This window comes from Stegodyphus dumicola, chromosome 11 (genome assembly GCF_044657685.1).
Source record: "Stegodyphus dumicola isolate Sdum_Otavi_A_Nest chromosome 11, ASM4465768v1".
In the NCBI taxonomy this organism is placed as follows: Eukaryota; Metazoa; Arthropoda; class Arachnida; order Araneae; family Eresidae; genus Stegodyphus; species Stegodyphus dumicola.
The window spans coordinates 114,422,465-114,449,800 of record NC_140778.1 but is presented as its reverse complement, the minus strand read 5'-3'; the positions used below and the strand labels follow the sequence as shown (position 1 = coordinate 114,449,800).

General features: G+C 35.2%; 1 protein-coding gene across 1 annotated transcript in view; it reads left to right on the top strand.

The window, feature by feature from the left end:
• LOC118187283 (glutamate receptor ionotropic, kainate 2-like) overlaps nt 1-27,336 on the top strand; it is an 826,434-nt gene that overhangs the window by 750,072 nt on the left and 49,026 nt on the right. Inside the window, exons 12-13 of the mRNA XM_085827114.1 lie at nt 7,013-7,181; nt 16,860-17,058. Coding sequence (XP_085683240.1) covers nt 7,013-7,181; nt 16,860-17,058 — 368 coding nt within the window. The remainder of the gene's footprint in view (nt 1-7,012; nt 7,182-16,859; nt 17,059-27,336) is intronic.

The window sequence follows — 27,336 nt, the reverse complement described above, 5'->3', positions numbered from 1 at the left end:
ATCTAATTGGCAATCATTTTACAATCTTAGTAAATCAATGTTCAATTATTTATCGTAAGGTATGCAGTCTTTGGGCTAATTGTATCCATACTTTACACCACATTTCTGTGTGAAAAATACTCAGTACAGTACTATATTTCTCTTCAACAGACATAGTATCATTATAATAAGACTGACTTCAAGGATTCGTAATTAGTAAAATTGTTCTCCCACATGTTAACTCGGTCTCTCCGTATTTCCCTTCGATCTAGAAGTCATTTTGTAACCTCAGATCATCTTCTCTTTTGAAATATTCTGGTTAGTTTGTGATATCTGCATTCAAACTGTTATTGTAAAGAGTGGCCTTTTTTATAATGTATGCAACAGAACTGAATTTTTTTATGTATGTACTCCTGAATATAGCTAAACAAATCGCTTTTCTTATGTAAATGGCTTTTTCCCACAAAAATGTGAGACAAATATTAAAATTCAAATATCATATTGAAAAAAGCGCGATAGTAGTAAACGATATTTTCTCCCTCCTGTTGTTTGTTGTTGCTGACTCATGCTCACATGTCAGCCCAATCCCACGAAATTCTCGTGGCAAGAACCGCAGGATGACGCCTGTCGCTGGCAACAGCACCATACAGGTGACAGTGCGACTTTGCTCAGTTCTGCCCCCCAATTTTGATTGAAAGTACCCGAGGGGGGACGAGTTCCAGGCTCACTCACCCCTCTTACCCTACCACCAGCCTCCTGAGAAAACTTTCGGCTCGCCACATATTTAGAGTGCCCCCATGCCGCACGAACACTAAACATCCATGTCTTCTCCGGGATTCGAAACCGGAACCTTCGGTACGGCAGTCAGCATCGGTAACCACTACACCGGTTGGGTGGCTTTCCGCATGCCTTCATGGAGTATTTTGAAACATACTCGACGCGTAATCCAGAGGTCCAGGGTTCGAGTCCTGGCTACGATATTCCATATTTTTCACCTCTTCAGCTTCAAAATAAACTAATGACGCTACGTACGAACTAAAAGTGGTGGACAATAATTCGTTACTACCAGGAGGTGGCGAATGGTGGCGAATCTGGGTGCCCTAATCCCAAAGAATCTCTAAGGAGAAGAAGTAAAGGTTCCCCGAGGCAAATGTGGCTCCGTCAGACCGAAGAGACACATTATGTATATCCCTGAAGCTTACTTTAAAGGGGCAAACCATCCCAAAGCTATTCACCCTCCGTACCTCACTGCGCATGTGCGAAATAACATCAGGAGGCAACAAAGCAGCATGCCGTCGGCCATATTAGTAATCTTTTACCACGTTGTTCAAAAAGGTTCTTTGTTGTTGTAGTCAGAGGTGCTTGGTTTTAGTTATGTGAAATTCTTTTAAAAACTTTTTAAATGTAAAGCTGTAAGTGAAATGGTTTTGGCTATTGGGTGAAAACTTTGCTCTTGGTTTTCACAATGGTCATTCCAAATAATTGTCTAAAAGTTTTCATGGTAATTTGTTTTTAAAGTTGTTGTAGGATAATTATAATGTATTTCAGTGTTTTTAATTTATTTAGGGATGCCTTTAATTGTTATTTCTATTTCAGTTAGTTATTGCAAATTTTGCTTTTAAAATTTCACCGTAAAATTTTAACTATGGATTCATAAAAATTTATTACGTTTTGTATGGCATGTGCTTTCCCCCCTTTTAAATTTACAGAAGAAAAGAATTAAGAAATTTATTTCATTTAAATTTTGTCTTCGTATGGCTCGCTGTTTAAATTAAAAGTAAAAATTGGACAGGATTTCTATAATTCACCCAAAACTCCAACTAACATCCTTTTGCTCACAAAACTCCAGAAATGTATGAAAGTAAAACATTTTGAGTTATTTCAAAGTAAAAAATTTACTATTTCCTCGAACTGCGCTGTTTAAATTCCACCCTGCGCTGGTGTTTCACTGCATAGCCGTGGCTCTTCGGTACAGCGGCGCAGATGCATGTTTACATTGCGTCTATGGAAGCTTTCATTCTTCTCCTTTGAGATTCTTTGCCTAATCCCCAATCGCCCTTTAAAAGAGGCGGTTTATAAGGTATTTTTACTCTCCTTTCTGCATGTGTTCGTAACTGGATGCATACTCGACGCGTATTCCAGAGATCCAGGGTTCGAGCCTTGGCGAGGACACTGGACATTTTTTACGTCTTCTGTTTCAGAAATAACCTGACGATTCTACAGCCTGCATGATAAATTTCAGACTTTTCAGGGCTTACAATTACTCTTGGTCAGGAGTGACAAAAATAATTATCAGACGAATGTTTATACTTACTACGAAAAGACCAAAAACGATAAAGTACTCTAAGGAAAGTAAAAAGAATTAAGTGGTTTAAGAAAGTGTGGGACAGAGAAGGAACGAAATCGAAATCAGGAAGATAAATTCACTTGATGGATAACTTTCCGAAGAAAATGAACCATTGTGAATACTAGAAGAATCAAGAACAAGCAGAACTATACCTCTCGAAGATTGTATCCTACAAGAAAACAGCAATTTCTAATCTTCGAAAGAGACGGGAAATCACAAAAAAGCGACGTTAATTCACAAACGGAAGTTTGAAAGTGACATGCATTCAAAATGTACATTTATTACGTATTAGGAATCTCCGAAGACAGCTTGTTTATGTTGGCTTAGACTAATCTTTAATTAAGCCCTACTTCTAAGGATACTACAATTCAAAGCACGTTTAGCGAGCAGGGAATAGAAGTCGTCTTTTCTCAGATCTCATTAATACTTTTTATGCGCCCTTTCACAGTTGTTTTTGGTAATCCTTGAACCACCTGTGCCACTCTAAACAAGAGATCGTAAGTAATTCTTATGTTCTCTACATTTCATCATTCATACATTTTACTCCATTATTAAAATGATTTTTCTATCCTTTCCCAGTTCGTTTGATTTTTAATAAATCGTAATTAATGCATTCTAGAACTCAAGACTAACGATTTGGTAGAAAGCTTTTACCGAGAATTATTGTTCTTATTAGTTTCCAGCAACATAAATTAAGACATCTGAGATAAAGTATTTCAGGAATTTAAAATTCTCTTTATCTCTTGAAGAGTATTTCAGGATTTCAAATTCTCTTTAACTTTTGACCAAATATTTTGCCTTTAAACACTTTACAGTAATGAAGGAAATGTTTGATATAGAATACTTTGTGTCATTTTATTTCACATTTAAATAGAAATTATTATCCAAAATTATAAATTATTATTCAACTTCTACTTACGCTTTCATTGATTTCAATAATAAATCACTTAAAAATTATTTTAAGCTGTAGCTTTTCTAGCTAAAGCTTTCACAAAAGATTGCTATTTCAAAAAAAAATTCTATTATTTGAAAGGCTTTTTGTACTAGTCATACACTTACTGGCCTTAAAGTTTAGAACTTAAAGTTTCCGCCTTGCGCACATATAGACGCTTACTACTACTAGATATATGTTTTAGTATATTTTCATCTTCAACCGATAGTCCTGTAGGTAAAATACGATTTAGATAATACTAAATGTAAAAAGATTGAAAACAGAGAAATTTAAAAGAATCATCTATTCCAGCGTTTCTCAAAGTCTTTTCAAGTTCATACTGTTTTTATAAGTTAAAATATTCTGCAGATCTCTTTACTCTTGTCCTCTTCGAAAGAATTTTTTAGCATTGTAGAGACATTAGGTAATTTTTGGAAGCAGACAAGATGAAAAATATGCATCGCCTTCGTCGGGAATCGAACCACGGACCTCTGCAATACGCGCCCAGCGTGCAGACCACTACACCACGAAGGCATGCCAAGAAGGCGGAAGAAATACCTTATAGCATATGTTACTTTTATTGATATTTTTAAGATACAATTAACTCAAACGGTTCTAATTTTATATTGATGTCACAGCCTTGATCTTTTTTATGTGGCCGGCGGCTTTCCGGAGGGGAACTAAATTACAACTCAATGCTGGCTTGGTGCTCAATCCTGATTTGCTAATGCTTGCTTTAGAAGCCAGAGCAATTCATTTTAACAACACCATCAACAAACTGCAAGGAATTGTACTAGATATTGAGGAATAGTGTGTACTATGGAGAATTTATATCAACGTCCCAAAATGAAAGCTCTTTTTATTCGGCGCAAAAGATCAATGATCATAAATATTCGTCCTTTATATATGTTTGGTGTGCAAATGTGGAGAGTAGCCAGTGTCAGTTATCTGGGATTTTATTAAAATCAGCGGGTTACTTGGAACACGTACACAAAATATGCGGTAGCTAAAACTGGTGTTAGAGGCGTGAACTGCACATGTTGGTGGGAAAGACTTCTGGACTTAGCCCTCACAGGGAATTGCTGAACTTATATTGACATTACAAGCTTATTAAGTGCTTTACCTCACAGAGTCTGATCTGAAGAGACTTCCGATCACGCAAAAGAGGATCCTCAGAAAGATTACTCGAGCGCATTATTATATTAGAAGCAAGCTCTTGCATAATGATTTTTAAATTAATTATATAATTGACTACCCACAGAAATGCAATGGAAATTCTTCACTAAATACATGCACTGTCGTCTCCAGGGCAATTTATCCGCCTGTTTGTACAATGAGATCCTCTTACTGAACTTCACCGTCAAGCAGTTTGCAACGTGTTATCTTATAGATAACAGTTTCGCTACCTAGTCTGAGTTAATCTCTGGTTTTCTCGGGAAATGTGCTCTCTGATTTCTTTTAACGACTCTGATAGTTGCCTGGCTTATGCGACAACAGTCTTCTCCTTCCTACTTGCCTCCTCTTTCATCCTTAATTACAACCGAGGAATACTTAATTACAACTGGGGAATTACAACTGAGTTTTACTCGCGTGATGCGCTATGAGGAATTGACTGAATTACCTTATTCAGGCCTATATTTCTTGGCTACATAAGCATAATCCTTCGATTACTGGAGTGTTGGACTATTTTATATTAAGCCGTTACGTTAATAAAAGAAGATTTAATTCAAGACTAATAGTGTTTGGATAATACTTATTTTATTAACTAAAAGTTAATAAATGTTGGTACTCAAGTTAATGAGATAGATGGCCTGTCGATTCTTCAATTAATATTCCATATTTGGATGTTTGCTTGTATGAAGCATCATAGCCATAGCAGTTTAAATCTCTCCTTCGTTCTCGATAACAAATATCATAAAATTTCAGTTTTGAGAGAAAAAAGGATAGAAATGTGTAATTTTCAAACTCTAAAAGTTTTATGTTTTATTCAGTTTTGAGTGTAGTATACGAAGATAGTTTGAAATTTTGCGTCTTTTAAGGAAATCTATGAAAACCACAAGGGCAGACTTCGAGGGCCACTTGCTGTCATCGGACTGCAGATTTATTTGAATTCTACTTCTTAGTGGAGGCATTATTAGAAGCATCTAATCATCAAAATTGTGTTTATTGTTTATTGTTTGTAATCTTAAATAATATTACACAGCAGTAAAGTATAAAAATATAATGTTAAATAGATCCATTCAAATATCTTACATGCCGAATGTTTCAAAGAAATTGCACACTTAAATATCTGCTGGAATAGTTAGCCCTAAGCCATTGGTTAAAAGTTGAGAGATCAAATAAGATGGGCTTTAGACTATGATAATTTTAACCATGTGACGGTTAATACATTCTCAGTTCTAAACCAGGACTTATGTTCGATAATAGCGAATTTTGGATATGAGTTAGCAAGTTCCAAGTGAAGCTTATATAGTTCAAGTTCAATTTTGGATAACTGCTGACGTGTAATCCTTATAATGGAAATGTAATCCTTACAATGGAACATCCTTATAATGGAAATGTTGTGCCGAAAGTTCTTTGAAGCGGTTGGTGGCAGGGAAACAGCGATGAGATACATTAGGATCCGTCCTCCGGGGACTTGGCATCAATAATGCGACGAAACGAGGAAACTCGTTTAGGTATCTGTAGATTTCAAAAGACTGTAAGGATTATGTTAATTTTATTAACAGTTAAATTTTAAGTTAAAGTTCCTTTCCTCTCAAATTCTTAACTTCAACTTACTACTTCTGGCCAGAACGTAGTTTTGGAATCTTGCTGAATATTTAATGAGGAGGAGCGGTATTTAAACCACGAAGTTACTTACTGAGTTAGAGAGAATCAGAGTTTCTGATTTACGCGCGACTGCCTTTTTGACCACTCTCTCTCTCAAAGCTGTCATTACGCTCGGCCGTACTCAGGCCCTTGCTAAGGTTCGTAGTCAAATAGGTTAAGGGGCCAACTCGATTTGAACCTTGATAGCTTCGGCTATACTTCTTTAGTTAATCTTAGTTTTAGTTCAATTCTTAGTCTTTTAAGTTCAAGTCCAAGTGCGGGGTTTGCTTGTACACTCCCAGGCGGAGTTTTGTTAAAACTTATTGGAATAATAAAGGGTTAGTTACCCTTCTATCTTGTTGTTTCTTGTCACCGAACTCAAGCAATTATTCTCTTATCAGTCCTTAGATTCTTCACTTCCAACATTAACTTAGAATTCCAAAGTGAGGAACTCTACAAGACTTAAGCCAAAGACAAGCGCAACCTTTGCCTCTTGGCCATGATAAAATTCATGGATCTGATCTGGGTCTGGGTTAAATAAAGAGGATAACAATGGATTATGAGACAGCACGACTCATTCTATGACAGCAACATTAAACTATATGCCAGCATTCCTGAATCTTCGCTGGCATGATTTATTGCATGACAGCGTTATATAAAATATTTCCATCGTAATCAGACTCAAACCTAAAGTAAATTTCAGTTAGAAAATTAAATAAAATTTAATAAATTCAGTCATTAAAGTAATGCAGTCATTAAAATTAATTCAATTAAAATAGAAAATTATTCTTACTAATTTATTTAAGAATGAAGGAGATCTAGAGATATATCTTTAGTACCAAGTAGTAATATTTTTTAACAAGTAATTCTAAGTAGAAACTAAATTTTACATCACTGTCCTAATTTTTTAACTACTGAATTCGTGTATCTGTTTCTCTTTCCAGGCGTGTCCCTCTTTTTATTTATAGTGGCTCGATTCAGTGCATACGAATGGGTGAATCCTCACCCATGCGAACTAGAACCGGAGGAACTGGAGAACCAGTTTACACTCCTCAACACACTCTGGTTTACCATCGGATGTCTCATGTGTCAAGGATGTGACATAACACCCAGGTAACTTACTGATTTTCGTTGAACTAATTTTGAATGATCGCGCAGCTTGATTATCCGGACATCTATTCTCGGAATGATGGAGTGTCTAAAATCTCTTTGGATTGACGTCGGGAAACTTTCATCACGAGTCTTGAGATTAAATGCAAATTATGTAGACGTTGGATCACTAAGAGTGCTTATGATTACCTGACCAAGATGACTTTTGTGTCATTTATCAGTTGGCAACTGTTGTGTTCACGTACCAAGACTTTTGTGTTCACGTACTGCGTCTTGTATTTGTATTTTTGTTTTAGAACTGTTCCGTCACCTCCTCCGTTTCCATTCAGACTGAAACGTACCCTGTACGTTTCAGTCTGAATCTGGACAATAAGGAAAGAAAAATGTTTCTAAAGTCTATTATTCTTAATTAGGGCTTTAAACCACGGCCAAAAACCAGTCAAATAAGAGTTATTAGTTTCTGAAAAGAATGAACCAACAAGCATATTAGCTGCAAATTACAATATACCAAACCCTGAAATACATAAAATTAAAAATTAAAACACTTTTATCAACAAACCTAAAGCCATTTACAGCTTGATGTGCATTGTGCCATTCCATCCAGGCCTATCCTAGCGGAGGGCAAGAAGGTCTACAGTAAGTGGGCATCCAAATTTATTGGCGTCGAAAGGATTGTCAAACATATTATACTTCTGTAAAAAAGGTCGGAATATTAATTTGCATATGGAGAGCCCACGTTCTAAGATCAGTAATGATTCCATCAATACTCAATGGCGATCAATTTTGCCTAAATGTTGCGACTGAATATCCATCTGTATCTGAGTCCCAAAAAAGACTATCAGTTTGTAATAAAAACAGTCTAGTGCTTTTCCTTAGAATTTTAGTGGCAGCAAATATTCCTTAGATATCAAACCCCTGTACATATTACTCTGAAAATACCTTCCTGAGAATATGAGTTCCTGTTTGAAAATTACTATCTCTTCACTGCTTCATACATCTCCTCGTTTATTAACTTTAGTTTATCAAAACATTAAAGCGTGAAAACAAATATCCTATATAAACTATGCAACACCAAATGCACCACGCAACTTTCCTAAGAAATCAGATTTCGCTGGACCAGCTTGAAAGGTGGATTTCTTTGCGCAACAGTCATTTAGAGATCCAAATATCACTTCGAAGGCTGTGCTGCGTCTGGTTAAACCAACCAAAAAAAAAAAAAGGTTATACCTCGAAGGAACTCAGCAGCCGATATGAGCGATAATCGACTTCAGCCTGGCATCCGAGTTATGTTGCCGAGTGATAATAATAGCTTATACACATAGGCAACCACCAGTCGCCGAGCGGCTAACTTTCTGAACACTGGTAATTCTGACATGGATTTGATTCCAAGAGTATAGAATGACTTCATAGGCGTTTTAATGGTTTTCCTCATGTTTAATGTGCATATGAGCCAATTTGCCGTAGAAAGTCCTCCATGAAGGCCATCGTTTCCGCTATGCAGGTAGCCCTAGCGTGCTTTGACGTAATCAAATGTACCAAAACCAAACCATATGCAAAATTCACTGAATTGCTGAGATTGACTCGGATTTGTGCGAATTTGTTTTTCGATTCATAAGGTATTTTCTCCCTCCCTTCCGCACTCTTTCGTGATGTAATTGGAAGCATACTCAACTCGTATTCGAGAGGTCTAGGATTCGAGTCCTGGAGAAGGCATTTCACATTTTTCAATTTCTTTTCTAAAAAAAAAAAAAAAAAACTAATGTCCTTTTTTTAAGTGACATCTTATAAGGTATTTATCCCACCTTCTTCTTCTTCGGCGTGTACAGGTCAGTACACCCCGACGCGTATTCGAGAGGTCCGTGGTTCGAGTGCCGGCGAGGGCATTGCTCATTCTTCGAGTCTCCCAGCATCAAAAGTACCTAATGTCTCTACAGTGGCGCCCGAACTAAAAGGTGGCGAATGATAATTCTCCGCGACCAGGATTTGGCGACTGGGTCCCCTAAACCCCAGTCGCTCTTTAAAAGGGGGAGTATATAAGGTATTTTTTCTGCCTTCTTTGCATGCCTTCGTGGTGTAGTGTTCAACATGCTCGACGCGTATTCAAGAAATCCGTGGTTCGAGTCCCGGTGAGGACATTGCTCATTTTTCATCTCTCTTAGCATAAAAAATCCTAATGTCTCTACAACCCGAAATAAAATGGGGTGAGCGATAATTGGTCACCACCAGGATTTGTCGAATGAGTCCCCTAAGCTAAGCCCCAGTCAGTCTTTAGAAAGAGGGAGTATACATTTTCGCCCTATTTTCCGCATGCCTTCGTAGTGTAATTGAAAGCCTACTTGATGCAAATTCGAGAGGTCCAGGATTTGAGTCCCGATGAGCACATTGCACCTTTTTCAGATTCCTTACCAAAGAAAATTAAAGGCAATGACCCTACATATTCACATGGCACATTTCAAAATAGCACTTTTATGGCATCGCTTACTAAACAGGGAAACATTTACTGCAAAAATAACAATATTGCAGACAGCTGAAAGCCATTTTCTCGAGAAAATATCAGCAGAGAATCCTTAATTTTTTGGAATTCTTTGCAATGGAGCAATAAAAATGAAAACCAATGAATCGGCATTAAGCCATTTTCAGACAAATAATACATCGAAACATAAATACGTTTCCTTCTCGAATGCAGTACCTTCAGGCACCAAACTTAAATTGAAACGATACGAAATAGATTTATTTTCGGTAAGAATTCTTAGAAATCAAACATCATAAACCTTATTCTCAGTTTTCGGAAAACACGTTGCCGAAATATTACGCCATATTTTCTAAGATTTGAATTCAGCTTTGAAAACGTTTTGCGAGATGTTAGTTTTATTATTTTTCCTCGAAATAGTTCTTTTCCTCCATCTCGCGGTTTGAAATTCACATTTTTTAAATTACATTTTCAAAGCAGAGTTAGAAAACTTAAATTCGAACAACCTTAAATTTTAATTTATTCAATATATTTACATCCGAAATATTCATAAAATAAACTTTACAATATAATTAAATTAATTTAGGTTAATTAATACTTAGTCCCATAAAAATAATTTTGAAGCTTCGATGAGATTCGGAAATGTAACTTGATATATGCCGTACTTCATAGAATATTTAAGTTTAAAAGCGAAATTATTCATTTTATTGGTCGCCGTCCTGCATATTTCATTAACTCAGTCGGTGTTAAAAAGTAGTCGACTGAGAGAATATTATTTTGCAAGATAGATACTAATTTATGTCTCCAGTTAACTTACAGGATGTTATACAGCAACGTTGATGTTTATTTATGTCTCCAGTTAACTTCGAGAATATTATTTAGTAACATCGACTTTTATTTATTTTCCCAGTTAGCTTAGATACTATTTACTATTATAGATATTTATATATGTCACCCAGTTAGCTTAGAGACTATTTACTATCATAGATATTTATATATGTTCCCAGTTAACTTAGAGAATGTTATACAGTAACGTTGATATTTATTTATGTTCCCAGTTAACTTCGAGAATATTATGTAGTAACATCGACATTTCTTTATTTCCCCAGTTAACTTCGAGAATATTATTTAGTAACATCGACATTTATTTATTTCCCCAGTTAGCTTAGAGACTATTTACTATCATAGATATTTATATATGTCCCCAGTTAACTTAGAGAATGTTATAAAGTAATGTTGATATTTATTTATGTCCCCAGTTAACTTCGAGAATATTATTTAGTAACATCGACATTTATTTATTTCCCCAGTTAGCTTAGAGACTATTTACTATCATAGATATTTATATATGTCCCCAGTTAACTTAGAGAATGTTATATAGTAACGTTGATATTTATTTATGTCCCCAGTTAACTTCGAGAATATTATTTAGTAACATCGACATTTATTTATTTCCCCAGTTAGCTTAGAGATTATTTACTATCATAGATATTTATATATGTTCCCAGTTAACTTAGAGAATGTTATACTGTAACGTTGATATTTATTTATGTTCCCAGTTATCTTCGAGAATATTATGTAGTAACATCGACATTTCTTTATTTCCCCAGTTAACTTCGAGAATATTATTTAGTAACATCGACATTTATTTATTTCCCCAGTTAGCTTAGAGACTATTTACTATCATAGATATTTATATATGTCCCCAGTTAACTTAGAGAATGTTATATAGTAACGCTGATATTTATTTATGTCCCCAGTTAACTTCGAGAATATTATTTAGTAACATCGATATTTATTTATTTTCCCAGTTAGCTTAGAGACTATTTACTATCATAGATACTTATTTATGTCCCCAGTTAACTTCGAGAATATTATTTAGTAACATCGATATTTATTTATTTCGCCAATTAGCTTAGAGACTATTATTTACTATGATAAATATTTATTTATGTCCTTATTTATATATTGCCTAAATTGGTCGTTTATAATGTTCCTAACTACTTCGTATATGAACGTAGAGGAACCTATTGTACTCTGCAGCGACTTAGTTCAAGTACTTAACAGCAAAGTCCAAAGAAGGGTTAAAATACCATTTTATTCCCTCAAAGAAATAATAACAGATGGACCCTTCTCGGCTTTATAGGGAAGCCACCATTCGTGTTTCTAGGGAATCCACCACTCGTGTTTATAGGGAAGCCACCACTCGGGTTTTAAATCAAGTTAAGAAAATAAGAAACTAATCTAATACTAAACTAACTTATCCGAAGATAAGCATAGTTTCTTAACGTAGTTGGCCCTTATTAAGTTAGCCGGCGGTTATCAACAGGCACGTGCAATACGGCCAAGCGTACTTGTCTTAAAACGAAGTAGCCTCATGAGAAACACGGCCCACTAAGAACTCCTAAGCTCTATTACCGAAGTTAAGTAAACCTTCCTTAAATATTCCTTCTACCTTATTTATCTGCAACGCGATACTGAAACTCATTCTGGTAGGGAGTTGTAAGTGGGAAACAAGAATTTAAATGAGGGGGTTTCAAAATTAAAATTAATTGTTATAAAATTAAAATAAACCTTACAACTTTGTTCAAAAACAGACTGTGTGTAACTTGCTCAAACGATTTTCTGGTAAAAATATTTTTGGCGGACGGGCAGTAAATGTACTTCATTCTTGGCAATAGTATCGTAAGTTCTCTGAAGGTTCAAAAGTTATCTTTAATTTTAATTGTTAATTAATTTTAAGTCGAATATACAAACAGCAAAACTGTGTTTAATGAATGGAAAGGTTTAATCTGTCAACGAAAAAAAAAATCGTTTCGGTAGTTCAAACCATTTATTTACCGTATTTCTACCGCTAAATTGATAGTGCTACCAATAATGAATTCTTTCGAGAGTAATGAATCAGTTTCAATAATTGAGCTTAATTCCTTTTTGAAGTTCGAGATAATTCTGTTACACTGAATCACCATAAATTTAGCGCTCGGAAAAAACGAATGATTGTATCAAATCAACATTAATCTGAGTAACGCTAATTGCAGCCCTACTATTTGTTACTCACAAATGAAGAAATATCATCAGCAATTACTTTAAAGACCGTTGCTTTATAACCCTTAGAACGATTCTTAAATTCCTTAAATGTAAAAATAAATGCACAGTTTCATTAAATTTATTAACTCTTTAATGGAATCCCTGTGTCACATTTCTCCAATTGGGGCATTGTGTTGTTAAAAGAGTCTCATTCATTATTCTTCTCAACTCTCTGGTCTGTTGAGCATTTTTCTCACTTTTTTACACAACGTTATGTGGGGAGGTGGGAAAAAAACAGAGATCGCGTGTTTTAATATTCCTGGAAACTGGTGCTGTTGAATATTCTAAAGCGGAGGCAATGTTTTGAATAATCGCAAAATAAAAAAGTAACAAGTAAAAAATAAAGCGATATATTCTACGTTACCATCTCACACGCAAGAGAGGGGGGGATAGAGAAGGCATTTAAAGCGCCACCAAAAGGCACCTTTTTTTTTTCTTTATCTCTTTTGTTCGAAAGTGACTTATGGACTTACGCTTGAATAGGGGGTTTTGTAGGAAAGAAAAATATAACGGTAGGTTTGCCAGTTTATCTCGTTTATCGTCTGCTGTCACTTTTGTCGGGCATTTTTAAGAAAACTTATCAACATTAGCTTACTCCCCGACCTATCCCGGCATTATTCACGCGACGGCTGTCTGTTTCATATGCGTAGATATCGCAAGCCTGATATGTTTGCAAACAAAACTCTGCGATAAACATAAAAGCCAGTAAACCAGCACATACTAATACTGTATTTTATTAATAAGTAGTAAATAAATATATCTTAGTACGCGAGATATGTGGTTTTAAAGGTATGTATTTGTAAACCTAGAACTGGAAGTTTTAGTCGTTAATCCCTCCTCCCCTCCAACCAGCCAGACTGCCAAAAAAGAAACAGGTTTATTTTCTTGGTTATTATGTCAAATTGCTCCTGGCATTTTGTACCTGGACGAAGGGTACGAAGGCTGCATGTTTGTAAGATTTTAGTTCTGTGTAACTTTTTTGCCTAGCCGTTGGCAATAAAATTTTGTACCTGGAATCGTTTTCTTTTCATATATTTCCTTAATTTTTTGGGCATATTTCAGAATTCCGGGTATACATTTCTTTAAAGGCGTTAAAGATTCATTTTCTAGGACGGTGTTATTGGCCAGAGATTTTAAAGAAGCTAACTTGTATCGATGTACTGAAGCTATCTTGCATTAGAAAAGGCGAAGAGGAAAAACGTGTGTGGCGTGGATGCACTTAACTGATCAATGTTTCTTAATTTTTACCCGAAATATTGTGAACATTGAAGTTTTTTAAATTTAATAATTTTATGAATTGATTTATTTTGTTAATGTTACTGCTAATGTTGTGCGATGTTTGCGCTATGTTGTAAAATAAAACATTAAGTTATCCACATTCATTTAATCCTTATCTAAATATTATTCCTTTATTACTTAATTCTAGGCCCACCAGCGGCTGACGCTGTAAAGTTGCTGAACACTGGAAGTTTGACCTGGGCTCAATTCCGATCGAATGGGCTGGCTACATGAGCATTTTGTGGTTTTAGCGATGTGTAATGTCGATACGAGGTTATTGAATGCCGTGAAGGCATCTGTTTCCCTACGCTGATAGCTCTCGTGTGCTATGCCATAATTAAATAAACCACTGTATTATTTAATTTCGTTTAATCTTACCGCCAAGTCTCAAAATATATTCTAGACTTTGTGTAGCTTATCGTTAAGTCTCAAATGTAAGGATGCGTGTAATCTTATGGTTAAGTCTCAAATGTAAGGATGTATTTATTCTCTATTTTTTAATTCGTGATGTGTTACTTCAAATGTAACTTATCATGCCCATGCTAATCATACCGTAGCAAGCTTAGCTTAGAAAATCGGGCTCTTACTAGTAAACAAGTAAAAGCTCAAAAGAAAGAATGACAGCTGGCAAAATTGTAACTATAAATCACAAGTAGAGAAATTAAAACACCAGAATTTTGGTGAACTTTAACATATAAATTTATAATCATATAAATCAAGATATTGTGATAAATATTTGATTGTATTTTGAATTTAGCATACTGTTATAAAGGTATGCGCGGTTTATATTTATTTATTTACTGCATTTTATAGAATAATTTTTGCGTTTTTATTTAAGCGCATTTTTGACCTCATACTTTGTTTATCAGTGTTTATTTTAAAACTAGACTTCGACATCTTGTGATTATGAGCTGATCAACATTTAAATCGTGAAAATTACTCAGAAGCTGAGCTACAAGCGAAAACTCTCATGACAGGCCTTAAGGACAATTTCTGTCGCCAGCTTGGTGACTTTCTAGAAAATCCTGGAAATCATATTTTCGAAGCCTTAGCCTAGTTTTCGCTTTTATGCTTCTCTTTTAGAAGAAACTTAAAAAAAGAAGGATGTTTTAGGAATTCTTTTGTTACAGAAAATTATTATTATTATTATATTTAAAAGCATGTATACATTATTATCTTAATAATGTATACATGCTTTTAAAAGTTGTTATTCGCGTCAGTAATAGTACTATTTTAAAACACTTTCCGTTTAATTCTTTTTTTTAAAATGCATATTTCTTAGTATACGTCTGAATGTTAATGCATATTTCTCACCTTAGTATATATCTGAATAGCATATAAAACATTTAATTCAACTATCAGCTTACTGAAATTTTCTGTACTTTATAATTAAAAATATTTAACCAAAAAAAAGTTTAATGAGCACAAAATTTCTTGAATTAAACCATAGGGATTTTAATTCGTTAAAACGTACTGAAAATTAGCTTTGCTGCATACGTGTTCGCCTTGCTAGAAAACATGTTTTACAGAATTGGTTTTGGTTTGGTTTATTTGTTTACGACAAAGTAAGCGAGGGCAAACTGCCGAAAAGGAAGGCTACGAAAATGCCCATGCAGCTACCTCGTTCGCCTGATATCCAACACAGATCGAACTACCAGTGTTCAACAAATTTACCGCTCGAAATCTTACGGGCTTTGTTTCACAGGAAAGCTATTATTGAAGCTTTTGAAGTTTTTGATATTCATTAAAAATGCTTATTATTGTACCTCATCTCTTTTCAAAATCACTAATTTAAACATTCTTGCAGATTCTTAGAACCTATAATCCGCTATTTTACTTTGATAATTTTACATGTACTTAAACTTGTGAATAATATCACTATACGTTTTGCATGTCCATGATCTTGTACTTTCACATGAACCTGTACTTTTTGCATGTACTACATGAACTTGCAAATACAATATACCGTAGTTAGCTTCAACGATATTTGAATCGTTGAAACTAACTACGGTGTTTATAAAAATAATCTTCAGCAGCATTCTTTCTGCGTGTTTTTTTTTTTTTTTTTTTTCCCTCCCATACATATATATATATATATATATAAAGAGAGAGAGAGTTATTTTTTTAGCCCAAAGGGCTGTTAATTTTGCTCAGAAAGGCTGTTAATTCCTTTTTGGCAGTTTGCGTCGGTTCACTATAAACGGGCCACTTTTCAGATTGTTGACACCGAATGTTACAGCCCTGTATTATATTTAAAGAAATTAAATAATGAACAATCTTCATCAATGTATGAATGTTTCTCGCACTGTGAAAAAACAAAGGTACCCAGGGACATCAAATTTTGATTAGCATAGTCCGCCATTAGAACATGGCCTCTAGAAGCTCAAATTTGGAAATTGTTTTATTACCTGTTTCATGTCAAACATTACAGAATTTTTTATTAACAAACTCAACGATTTCAAAGCGAGCAATGGCAACACTGTACGAAAAAAAAATTTATCTCCAGCGCGCGAGAAGATATATCGGAAATTCTAAAGCTCTGCTCATTTAAAAATGATTTTGCGATATTCCTGTTGAATTGAATTTAATGGTTTAAGTGCGAAGAACATGATATTTAATCAGGTAACACACAAAACGTTAAAAAGTCCTTTTGGACGGAAATCTAAAAAAAATTAATTTTAAAAAATTTAATATTAAATTTTTTATATTTAAATCTAATTAAATTAAAATTTAATATTAAAATTATTATATTAAATAATTATATTAAATTAAAATTTAATATTGAATTTATTAAAATCTGAAAGCTTTCAGATTTTTTTAATAATTATTACTTATTTTTTTATTAGAGCTAATTCAACAAGAATGATTGCCGTGATGTGGTGGTTCTTCACTTTGATCATGGTATCTTCTTACACTGCCAACTTGGCGGCTTTCTTGACAGTAGAGAGACTTGCGTCACCAATTGAGAGCGCTGAAGATCTCGCTAAACAGACCACCATACCGTACGGATGTGTTGCATCTGGGTCAACTCAGTCGTTCTTCAAGGTAAATATGATCGCACTTTTGATTACTCACATCTGTGCACTCAGATGAAAATTTTCTCTAAAATTAAAAAAAACAATTGCTTCTTAATCTATGTCTACAATCAATATTGATTAATCGATACTTTAGCTTTTCAACCATAAAAATAATTTTAAATTTATTTTAGTAGTAATTTGATTGTTACATTTAGAAAATGAGCATTACTTTTATACATATATTTGTAAAAAATATTTTTGTCAGTAATTTGTTAAATTCCCTATTTTGAATCTATTTTATTTGCTGACCACTTTTACTTCCTTGTATAAAATAAAGTAATCACGAAAAATTTCGGAAATCATATTTCAACGGAAATATCTATTTTGACAGCTGTCGAATGATTTGAGTAATTTTTTATATATTTTTTTCTGTGACATCTGCCAATACGGACAAAATAAAGGACACTTTTTTCCAAAACGAATTGTAAAATGGATTTAAAATGTATCCAGAAGAAACTTTTCTCATGACGTTTGTACGTATGTATATGTAGTGGTATCTCACCAAACTCAAAAACGAGTAGCCTTAGAACTTTGAATATTTGTATATTGGACTACTACTACAACATGTAGTTGTGCATTTCTCTTTTTCGTTGCTATCCGCAGCAACAAACACATACACGCACATAGACACACGCAGATATGTATATTCCCACCCTGTTACCTGGCTCTGTGGAACTCTGTGTTTTTATTCTCGCAAGTTGTGCATTTCTTGTCTGAAAAGTGGTTGAATTATGTTGTAATCCTGTTCCGGTTAAGGTTTTTATGCCTTTAGTTAATCTGCAAACAATATTTGTAGAACTATCAGCAATTTAAACGTTTAGGTGCCGCTAAGCTTAAGGAGGCCGTCATTTGTTTACATTTGAAACTCTCAATAGAACAGCGAATTAAGTCAGCTGGTGCAGTAACTTCAGTGTCTTTTTGCCGAATGTGGCCCAAAAGTTCACTTTCAATTTTCTGCACCGAAAATTTGGTCTTCCAACCCGCTGTCGAATTGCTTGTTTTGACTTAGAAACTCGAATTTTAATTGCAAAAACTTTTTTTTTAACTTATAAGGTATTTCTCCCGCCTTCTTGGCATGTCTTCGTGGTGTGGTGATCTGCACGCTGGACGCGTATTCTAGAGGTCCGTGGTTCCATTCCCGTCGAAGGTGCTTGCTCATTTTTCATCTTGCCTACTTATGAAAATACCTAATATCTCTACAAAATGTCTTAACTGTATATGGTGTTTTAGGTTTTTCTGTATTTTACAGTGGTTAATAAAGATGTTTTGAGATTTTATGTATTTTTGTTTTGCCGCGAAACGAGAACTGTGTTGATTGAATTAGAAGTATATCTCTAATAAAACTCGACCAAATAAGTTTAAATGTAGTGCTGTAAGAAATATGTATAATTTAATAGGCGTACAAGGAAGTCACATGCTTTCCATATCAGATATTTAATTTTATGATGACTAAAATGTTGAAACTTCTGACGTAAAATCTTTAAGCGGCGCGCACATTTTATGTTCCTGAATTCAATTCCAACCTTGCAACGTATTTATACGGACGCCTTGGTATTTATTTTAGCATGTATGTAGTAACAAAAAATAGCTTGCAAGAAATCTCATGATGTAACTAGTAGTAAAGTTATAGAGGCATTAGGTTAATTGGAAGAGTCGGAGAGATAAAACGTGAGCATACGCCTTCGCCGAGTATCGTACCGCGAACCTCTGGTATACGCTCCCAGCGTGCAGACCACCACACCACGAAGGCATGCCAAAAAAGGCAGGAGAAATACCTTATATACTCCCCCTTTTAAAGGGCGACTGGGGTTTTTAGGGGTCCCACTCGCCACATCCTGAGTGGGGGGAATCATCATCCACCCCTCCCACTTTTAGATCGGGCGCCAGTGTAGAGACATTATGTATTTTTGGAAGCACGCAAGATGAAAAATATGCAAGCGCCTCCGCCGGGAATCGAACCTCGGAGCTCTGGAATACGCGCCCTGCGTGCCAACCACCACATCACGAAGGCATGCCAAGGAAGGCGAGAGAACTACCTTATAAAATCAGCTAGCAATTGGAATATCCATGGTTCGAATCCCGGCCTGGACATAACTGATTTTTCATGTTCCTCCTGGCTTATAACCTATCTACCTCCTGGCTTATAACCTAATAACCTACCAGATCCTAAGGTAACACCCGAATTAAAATGTGGTATGCAATAATTCACCATCTGAATATGGTTGGTTGGGTCTCATACTCTCCTCAGACTTTTTCTTTATCTCCATATACTTTTTTTTAGCGAAGGAAAAACTAAAAAAAATTCTTAATATATAAAATTTCTCTTAAATACCTTCTATTGTATAGTATCAATCGTTACAAGAAACTAGAAGCTTCTTCAAATGATTAAAATATGTTTTCGAATACATTAACACAATATTAAAATAGATAACTCGATCATACTATAAGGAAATTACTAAAACGCTTCTGCATGAGTTTTTAATATCTTACATAACGGTTTTAAAAAACTCAGATGCTATACATTAATTGCGAAAGATTTTTGCTCAAAATTTCAACTGTTCACTTAATTTCAAAAATGATTTTTTATCATTTCTAATTCTTTTTTCTTCGGTACTACTCTTACTTTCCTAATTCAGGTATTAAACTGCTCACATTGAGACATAAAAATCTATAGCTTAGTTTTTTTCCGATTTTACGTCCCATTAGTTCATATTATGATTACGTCACGGTACCAACCATTTATCACCCAAGCTTCTTCGAAACTCTTTCTGTTCTACAGCTATAACTAACCATTTTACTAAATGTTTATGGCCATTGGGTAGCAAAAAAACGACATTCTTCTTCTTTCCCGACATTTTGTATGATAATAAGTATAATGTAACAAATAACGAAGTTTTTGATGTTCATAACTCGGCTATGGTGCGCTAAATATTTTCTGGAAACTTTCTTCTATTCATTTTTAATACCTTTTTAGAATAAACTTTAATGTTCTTATATCGATAGCGCAAAATATTTATTGTTAACCTATTGCAAATTATTCTAGTTTTGTCTTGTTAGCCCAAAAGGACGTATTAGTCTCAGAATGAGATTCTGCATTCATTCGTTATAAACTGTGCATAACTTTTCCAACTGTTGCCATCAAATATTACTGCTCTGTATTATTTTTTAAGAAATTAAATAATGAAGAATCGGCATGTATAAAATAATGGAGAATCTGCACGTATTCCTCGCATTTGTAAAAAACGACGATACTTAGAGCCATCAAATTTTGAATAACGTAATCCTTCACTCGAACATGTTCATCTGGAAACCTGCATTTCGAATTTGTTTTATTATTTATTTCATATTTTAAGAAACTTTAATGACCTTCTGATTAACAAATTCAACGATCTTAAAATAAGCAGTAGCAACAATATGAACACTTTTATCTCCTGCGGGCTAGACTGTTTCCATTCGAAAAAATGTAAGATGTAAAATCTTTCAGTTTTAATTAACACACTCACCTGTGTGAAAGCAGTGTGTTGCCACGGCCGAAAATAAAATACTTTTATCTTCCGCACTAGCATGTTGCCATTCATTAATGCCTAAAATACTTCCAAATTTAATCTAGAAGGCTATTGAGTAACAAGCAAAGCTATTTAAAAACAATAAACACAGTTGTTAAGAATATTTCTTTCCACTTTTTAATGTGCTTCATTTAAATAAACGGGTATTAAAATCATGAGATGTCTAATTAAAAATATTTATGAAATTATGCTAGCTAATATTTATGAAATTATGCTAGCTAACATTTAAATAAACGGGTATTAAAATCATGAGATGTCTAATTAAAAATATTTATGAAATTATGCTAACTGATCAAAATCATTACATGCTTCTTCTTTTTCACGATAACTATTTTATGCAGTTGGTTGAGCAAACGTCTAATTTTTAAAGAAATAATGCAGCGAATATAAAAATATATATGGCAAACTCTAGCACTCTATTGAAGACTCTAAACAGATGTAGATTTTAAAACTTTGTGATTTTGTTGTTTAACTGTATATGGCGTGAATGCAAAGAAACCGATTGTAGGGTTTATATTTATTTTAACTAACATTTATTTTAAGTTTAAACTATCTTTCCTGTCAAGCCTTACTTTTCCCTGGAACTGCCAATGCCAGAATATGTAAATTTTAGTAGAACGCGCAAGGATTCAAATTATCAGCGTAAGTATTATGATTTAAATAGTAAGGACACGAGTTCGGCGTGTGATATTCTTACTTCACGAGCGCGGAGGTAGTTAGCGAGAAATTGAAGAAACCCGCGTTTCGGCCTATGTGCTTGCCGGGAAGTCGTGTTAATCGTTCAAATGAGCTTCACGTTTGCTGAATTAGCAGCGGTATTGTAAAACGCGGTGAGTTAGTTGTTTTTAGAGAGCCTCGTAGTTAGAGTCTTGTCTTTAGTTTCTTTTCAGGTTATTATTTTTATTTGACCGCCGAGTTGACGCAGTCTGTGAGCGTCAAGAGCACACAATTGTAATTTATTACGTTGAATAAAAAGGGACTTAAACCCTTCACAAGACTCTGTGTTTTATCCAGTTTTCACAGTCACCTCTTGGTTGCGTGCAAGTTGGAGGCGCGCAACGTTACATTGGCGCCCGAAAACTTATCGAACTGAAATGGCCGAAAATTGGATGGAAGCCGCTGGACAACACCAAGAAATGACAACTCAGTTGGAAGGATTTGGATACCTGGTCCAGACTTTGAGAGCGTCAATCAAGCCAAACGTCCATTTCGACGGAAAAAATTCGGTGGCGGTATTTCTAGAAGGTCTAAAAAACCACTTTCAGCTCTACCCTGTTCCTGAAAGACAAAAAGTTGCCATCGCCACATCAGCACTAAGAGGACAGGTGGAAAAATATAGGCAAATTTCTATTAGGGGAATTTGGAAGCCAGACATATACATTTGAAAATTTCAAAAAATCGTTAGTAAAGGCCTTCCCCATAGTGAAAGATGGTGGAAAAATATAGGCAAATTTCTATTAGGGGAATTTGGAAGCCAGACATATACATTTGAAAATTTCAAAAAATCGTTAGTAAAGGCCTTCCCCATAGTGAAAGATCGCGCACGGCTGGAAGCCGAACTATATAGTTTCTATCGACGGGATATAGCAGAATTGACGGACTTTGTTCTACGAAAAATCAAGCTAACGGATATGCTGTATGGAAAGAAACCCGATGCGGAGATTATTGAAATAATATTACCAAGATTGTTACCCGCTGTTCAAGACTACTTTGAAATTAGAAACCCAAGCACATTGCAGGAACTCTTCGAATTGGCGGTGAAGTTTCAAAATCGCAGAATAGCGGAAAAAGCGAGAGGGGAAACATATTCTCAAAGTACCCGAAGGAAATCTTCAAATGAGGAAACCAGAAATGGAAATCGCTCTTATGGGGGAAAGAGCTATCAAGCTAACGCATCGAAACTCGAAGGTCAAGGCCCAAAAAGAAAATTTGAAAATAAACATCCGCGTACCCAGAAGGCACAGATTGAAAGGAAAGCTTTAAACGAGTAGAGGGGCCTGTGAAAGGTAGGGTCCAGACCCCGGAAGTTTTAAAAAAACCCTCAAATAGACATTTAAATACGGTCATCGTAAAAAACTCACAGCTACCAATTATACAAGTCCTGGTTGGCGATGTACCAGTAGAAGCCCTCATCGATACAGGAGCAGAAGGAAATTTTATGAGTGAAAATTTCTTCAAAAAGAATTTTTATAGGGTACGATTATTTAAAACCAAAAATACGGAAATTATAGCGGCGCAAGGAAAAACATGTCACTGCATCGGGAAATTATCATTAAACTTACAGGTAAAAGAGAAAAGTCTCAAAGTATTAATTTTTGTGGTGAAAGATCTGCAAAACTCTCTTATTTTAGGTATGGAGTTTTTAAGGGCCGCGAGGGCCAAATTAAATTTTCAAGATAGTTCCGTGGTGTTGGAGATGGACCAGAGGGTGGTGGAACCTGTGGAGACACCGCAAGTGGACCTTAGCCATCTGAATGACCATGAAAGTAAAGCTATACAGCAAGTGGTGAGTAATTTTTCTCATTTGTTTTCAGAAAAACCAGGAAACTGCCAAATAGTTACGCACAAGATTCAATTAAATGCCGAAAAACCTTGTAGGACTAAACCTTATCGGTATGACAAACAAAAAGACGTAATCATCGAAGAACATATTCAGGAGATGTTAAAGAATAAAATAATAACGCCCAGGTTAATAAGATGGGCTTTAAAACTCCAAGAATATAATATCACAATAAAATATAAACCGGGTAAGGAAAACAATGTAGCTGACGCACTTTCTCGTATAAAACTGGACGATGAAGGAAATGAACTTAAATGCGCTGTGTTGACTTCAAAAATTTTAGATTCTAGAGATACGGTTATTACTGAACTGAAAGCTGATCCTGAATTTGCAAATATCTATACTTATTTGAAAGACCCCGAAAGCTTTGAGCATACAGATATCGATGCGATAAGAAATAGAGCAAAAAACTATGAAATAATAGATAATTTATTATTCTATACGAAAACAACAAACGAAAATCTTGAGTATAAACCAGTCATCCCAGCCTCGCTTCGATTAAGCATTTTGAAGGAGTTGCACGAAGCAAAAACAGCAGGCCATCTAGGGGTCAGAAAGACTTTAAAAAGGGTACGCGAGGCGGTATATTTCCCGCAATTATACAAAATAGTAACGGCGTATGTCGGGTCCTGCAATCAATGTCAGTTAATAAATGATATTAATTACAGCCCGGCCGGGTACTTAAATAGCATTCGCGCTACATTTCCGAATGAAATTTTAGGCATAGATCTTCTTGGTCCCTTCCCCCAGAGCGAGTTAAATAAAAATCGTTTTCTTTTAGTAATAGTAGATCATTTTTCAAAATGGACAGAAATTGTTCCACTTAAACGCGCGTCAGCCAAAACAGTCGCAGATGCATTCTTACACAGATACATTTTAAAATACGGTGCACCGATAAAAGTCATTAGCGATAACGGAAAACAATTCATTAGTCAAATATTTGAAAACATATGCAATGGACTTGGCATACGCCATATCAAAATGGTTCCGTATAGACCACAGGCTAACATAGCAGAAAGAGTTAATAAAAACATTGTAAAAATAATTCGAAGTTTCGTTAGCACACATCACAAGCGCTGGGATGGCTACATAAATGAGTTAGCTTATGCTTTAAGAACGGCAAATCACGATACTACGGGAAAAACTCCAGCAGAATTATTTTTAGGCGGAAAGTTAATTACGCCTTTAGATAAATTATTCTTTGTGCAACAAAGAGAGCAGGAGTTTAAACAAAAAGATGTGCAAAAGCTTGATCAGGCGCTTAAAACCTCGGATACGGCAAGAAATAGGCAGAAAATATATTATGATAGAAAACGCCGTGAAGCAGATTTTAAAGTTGGGGATAAAGTATTGAAGCGGAAATTTTCTTTATCAAGTGCTCCAGACAATTTTACGGCAAAGCTAGCTCCAAAGTTTGAAGGCCTCTATGTAATTCAGGAAATCAAAGGAGTAGTATTATATTTTAAGAACGAGAGAGGGGAAATCTGTAAAGCAAGTCCCGACCAGGTGAAAAAATACTATAATCCAAATGATTTTGAAATCCTTAAAAGTTTCTTGCAGGACTCAAGTCTAAACGAAATAGAAGGTCCAGAGACAACAACAACTATTCCACCACCCAAGAAACAGAGAACTGAAGAGAGACCTAGCCCTTCTACAACCCGGACGTCGGTATCAAAAAGAAAAAATAACTTTCAGACTTCAGCGTTTAAGAAAAACAAAAATACAGATGCACCGGGTAAAGAAACCGTGGTAAAGAGAAAAACACCACCTACAAAGGATTGCAGGAAAAATTATACATCAAGGAGAACGCGCACACGGCCACAGAGTCAGGTGCCAGCAAGGCCGCCGTTCCGGAAACTGAAACGGCAACAGGAGGCACAAAAATACGAGGAACAGAAGAAATTCAAGAAGGACTCCAGACCGGAGGACGTCAAGACCAGCCGTCCCAGGGAAAAACGGAAATGCCAGCAACCAGACGATTACTCCGCCAAGAGGCCAGCATGTAGAGGACGCAAAAGAAAAAGTAATGTGGACGACACTCGGAGATCAATAAGGAGAAGATTGACATCCATGAAACCTCTAACTTGGGACCAATTTTGCCAAAAACGAATGACGGAGTTTCAAGCATCGAAAACTCAAAGATAAGTTAAAACCTTCTATAAATTTTTTTTCTCTTTTTGTTTAGCATAAGTACGAAGTTCTATATTTTGACGAAAGTCAATATGTCTCGGTTGAGACTTAGTTTTGTTTTACTTTATTTAGCTAAGGCAAAAGTATTGTTTTCTTTAAGTGTAAAAGCTAAAAACAAGCATTTTCTGTTGGTCGAAAGACTAATTCTGTTATGTTAAAGCCAAAATTTGGCCCAAGATAAAAATAACTTCGTATTCTTGTATTAATAAGAATTTTAGTTTCAGTGCCGCCAGCTTGGCGAAGATTGAGTAAAGTAAAAATTCATTTTCTCTTATTCATTTTATGGTAAATTGTAAAAATCATATGTATTAAAATTTTGTAAATGTACGTAAATACTTGAATGTTATGTAAAAGTAGAATTTAGTCTAGAAGCATAAAATTGTAGATGCTAAAAGTGAATGCTTAAAAGCAATGAAGTCAAAATTTAAGTATTAAATTGTAGATAAAGTCATGCTTTAGAGCGAAAGCCTGCATGTTTAAAGATGAATGAGGGGGAAGTTAGAATGAATGTGTTTTGTAGGGTTCTCCACCTACATTTGAATTTTTAAGAATATTAAAGTAGCTCATTGAGTTGTAGAATGTCGAGTAAGGTGTGTCTATTTGGTCGTTGAATTCTAACAAATCATGGTGGTTAGGGGAAGTGTTGTAAGACTAAAACACGAATATTCCCGTTTGACACCACACACGGTGGAGAGCCAGGGTAAAGTTAAATTAATGCTTGAAAAATTGAATGAATGTGAAGTAAGCAATAACTAAGAAAAACGAATCGTTTAAAAACAAAAATTTATTGTGCCAAGAAAGTGTAAATTATAATGTATTTAGAAAGATACTGATACTTATTCCTTCCAGATGCTGGAAGGAAAGACCAAGATTGATTGATGAAGTCCAGGAAAAGTTGCTGTAAGAAGAGAGAGTTATAACGATCAACAGAATTTTAGTATACAATTTTTACATAAGATTTTTTTTTTTTTTTTTTTTTTTTTTTTTTTTTTTGTGTGTAAACGAGGTTCTCGCCAGTTAGTTCAGAATTAGAGAAACTTACAACAGGTCGTTTGTAGGACCTGCTTCCAAGTTTTCCAAATTCTGGCAGCGGCAAATGTAGGGTTTATATTTATTTTAACTAACATTTATTTTAAGTTTAAACTACCTTTTCTGTCAAGCCTTACTTTCCCCTGGAACTGCCAATGCCAGAATATGTAAATTTTAGTAGAACGCGCAAGGATTCAAATTATCAGCGGAAGTATTATGATTTAAATAGTAAGGAAACGAGTTCGGTGTGTGATATTCTTACTTCACGAGCGCGGAGGTAGTTAGCGAGAAATTGAAGAACCCCGCGTTTCGGCCTATGTGCTTGCCGGGAAGTCGTGTTAATCGTTCAAGTGAGCTTCACGTTTGCTGAATTAGCAGCGGTATTGTAAAACGCGGTGAGTTAGTTATTTTTAGAGAGCCTCGTAGTTAGAGTCTTGTCTTTAGTTTCTTTTCAGGTTATTATTTTTATTTGACCGCCGAGTTGGCGCAGTCTGTGAGCGTCAAGAGCACGCAATTGTAATTTATTACGTTGAATAAAAAGGGACTTAAACCCTTCACAAGACTCTGTGTTTTATCCAGTTTTCACAGTCACCTCTTGGTTGCGTGCACGTTGGAGGCGCGCAACGTTACACGATGCTTAATACAAAGCTAAAAAGACAAAAAAGGGGTTTAGCAGGAGTGAGTAGAAGAGTAGACTGGTAGAATTGCGAGCTGAGCGAGAGCGTGAAAACCCTTTACAAACCTTTTGAGCGATCCTTATTAAAATTTCTGATAGCTGATCACTGACGATTTTCAAGAATCATTGGAACATTCCATTTTTAGGTTAGATGTAATGCCATCCCAATCCTCAAAAGTTCTCAAGTTTTTCCTTTATTCAAAGTGCAGAACTGTCAAAATGTTT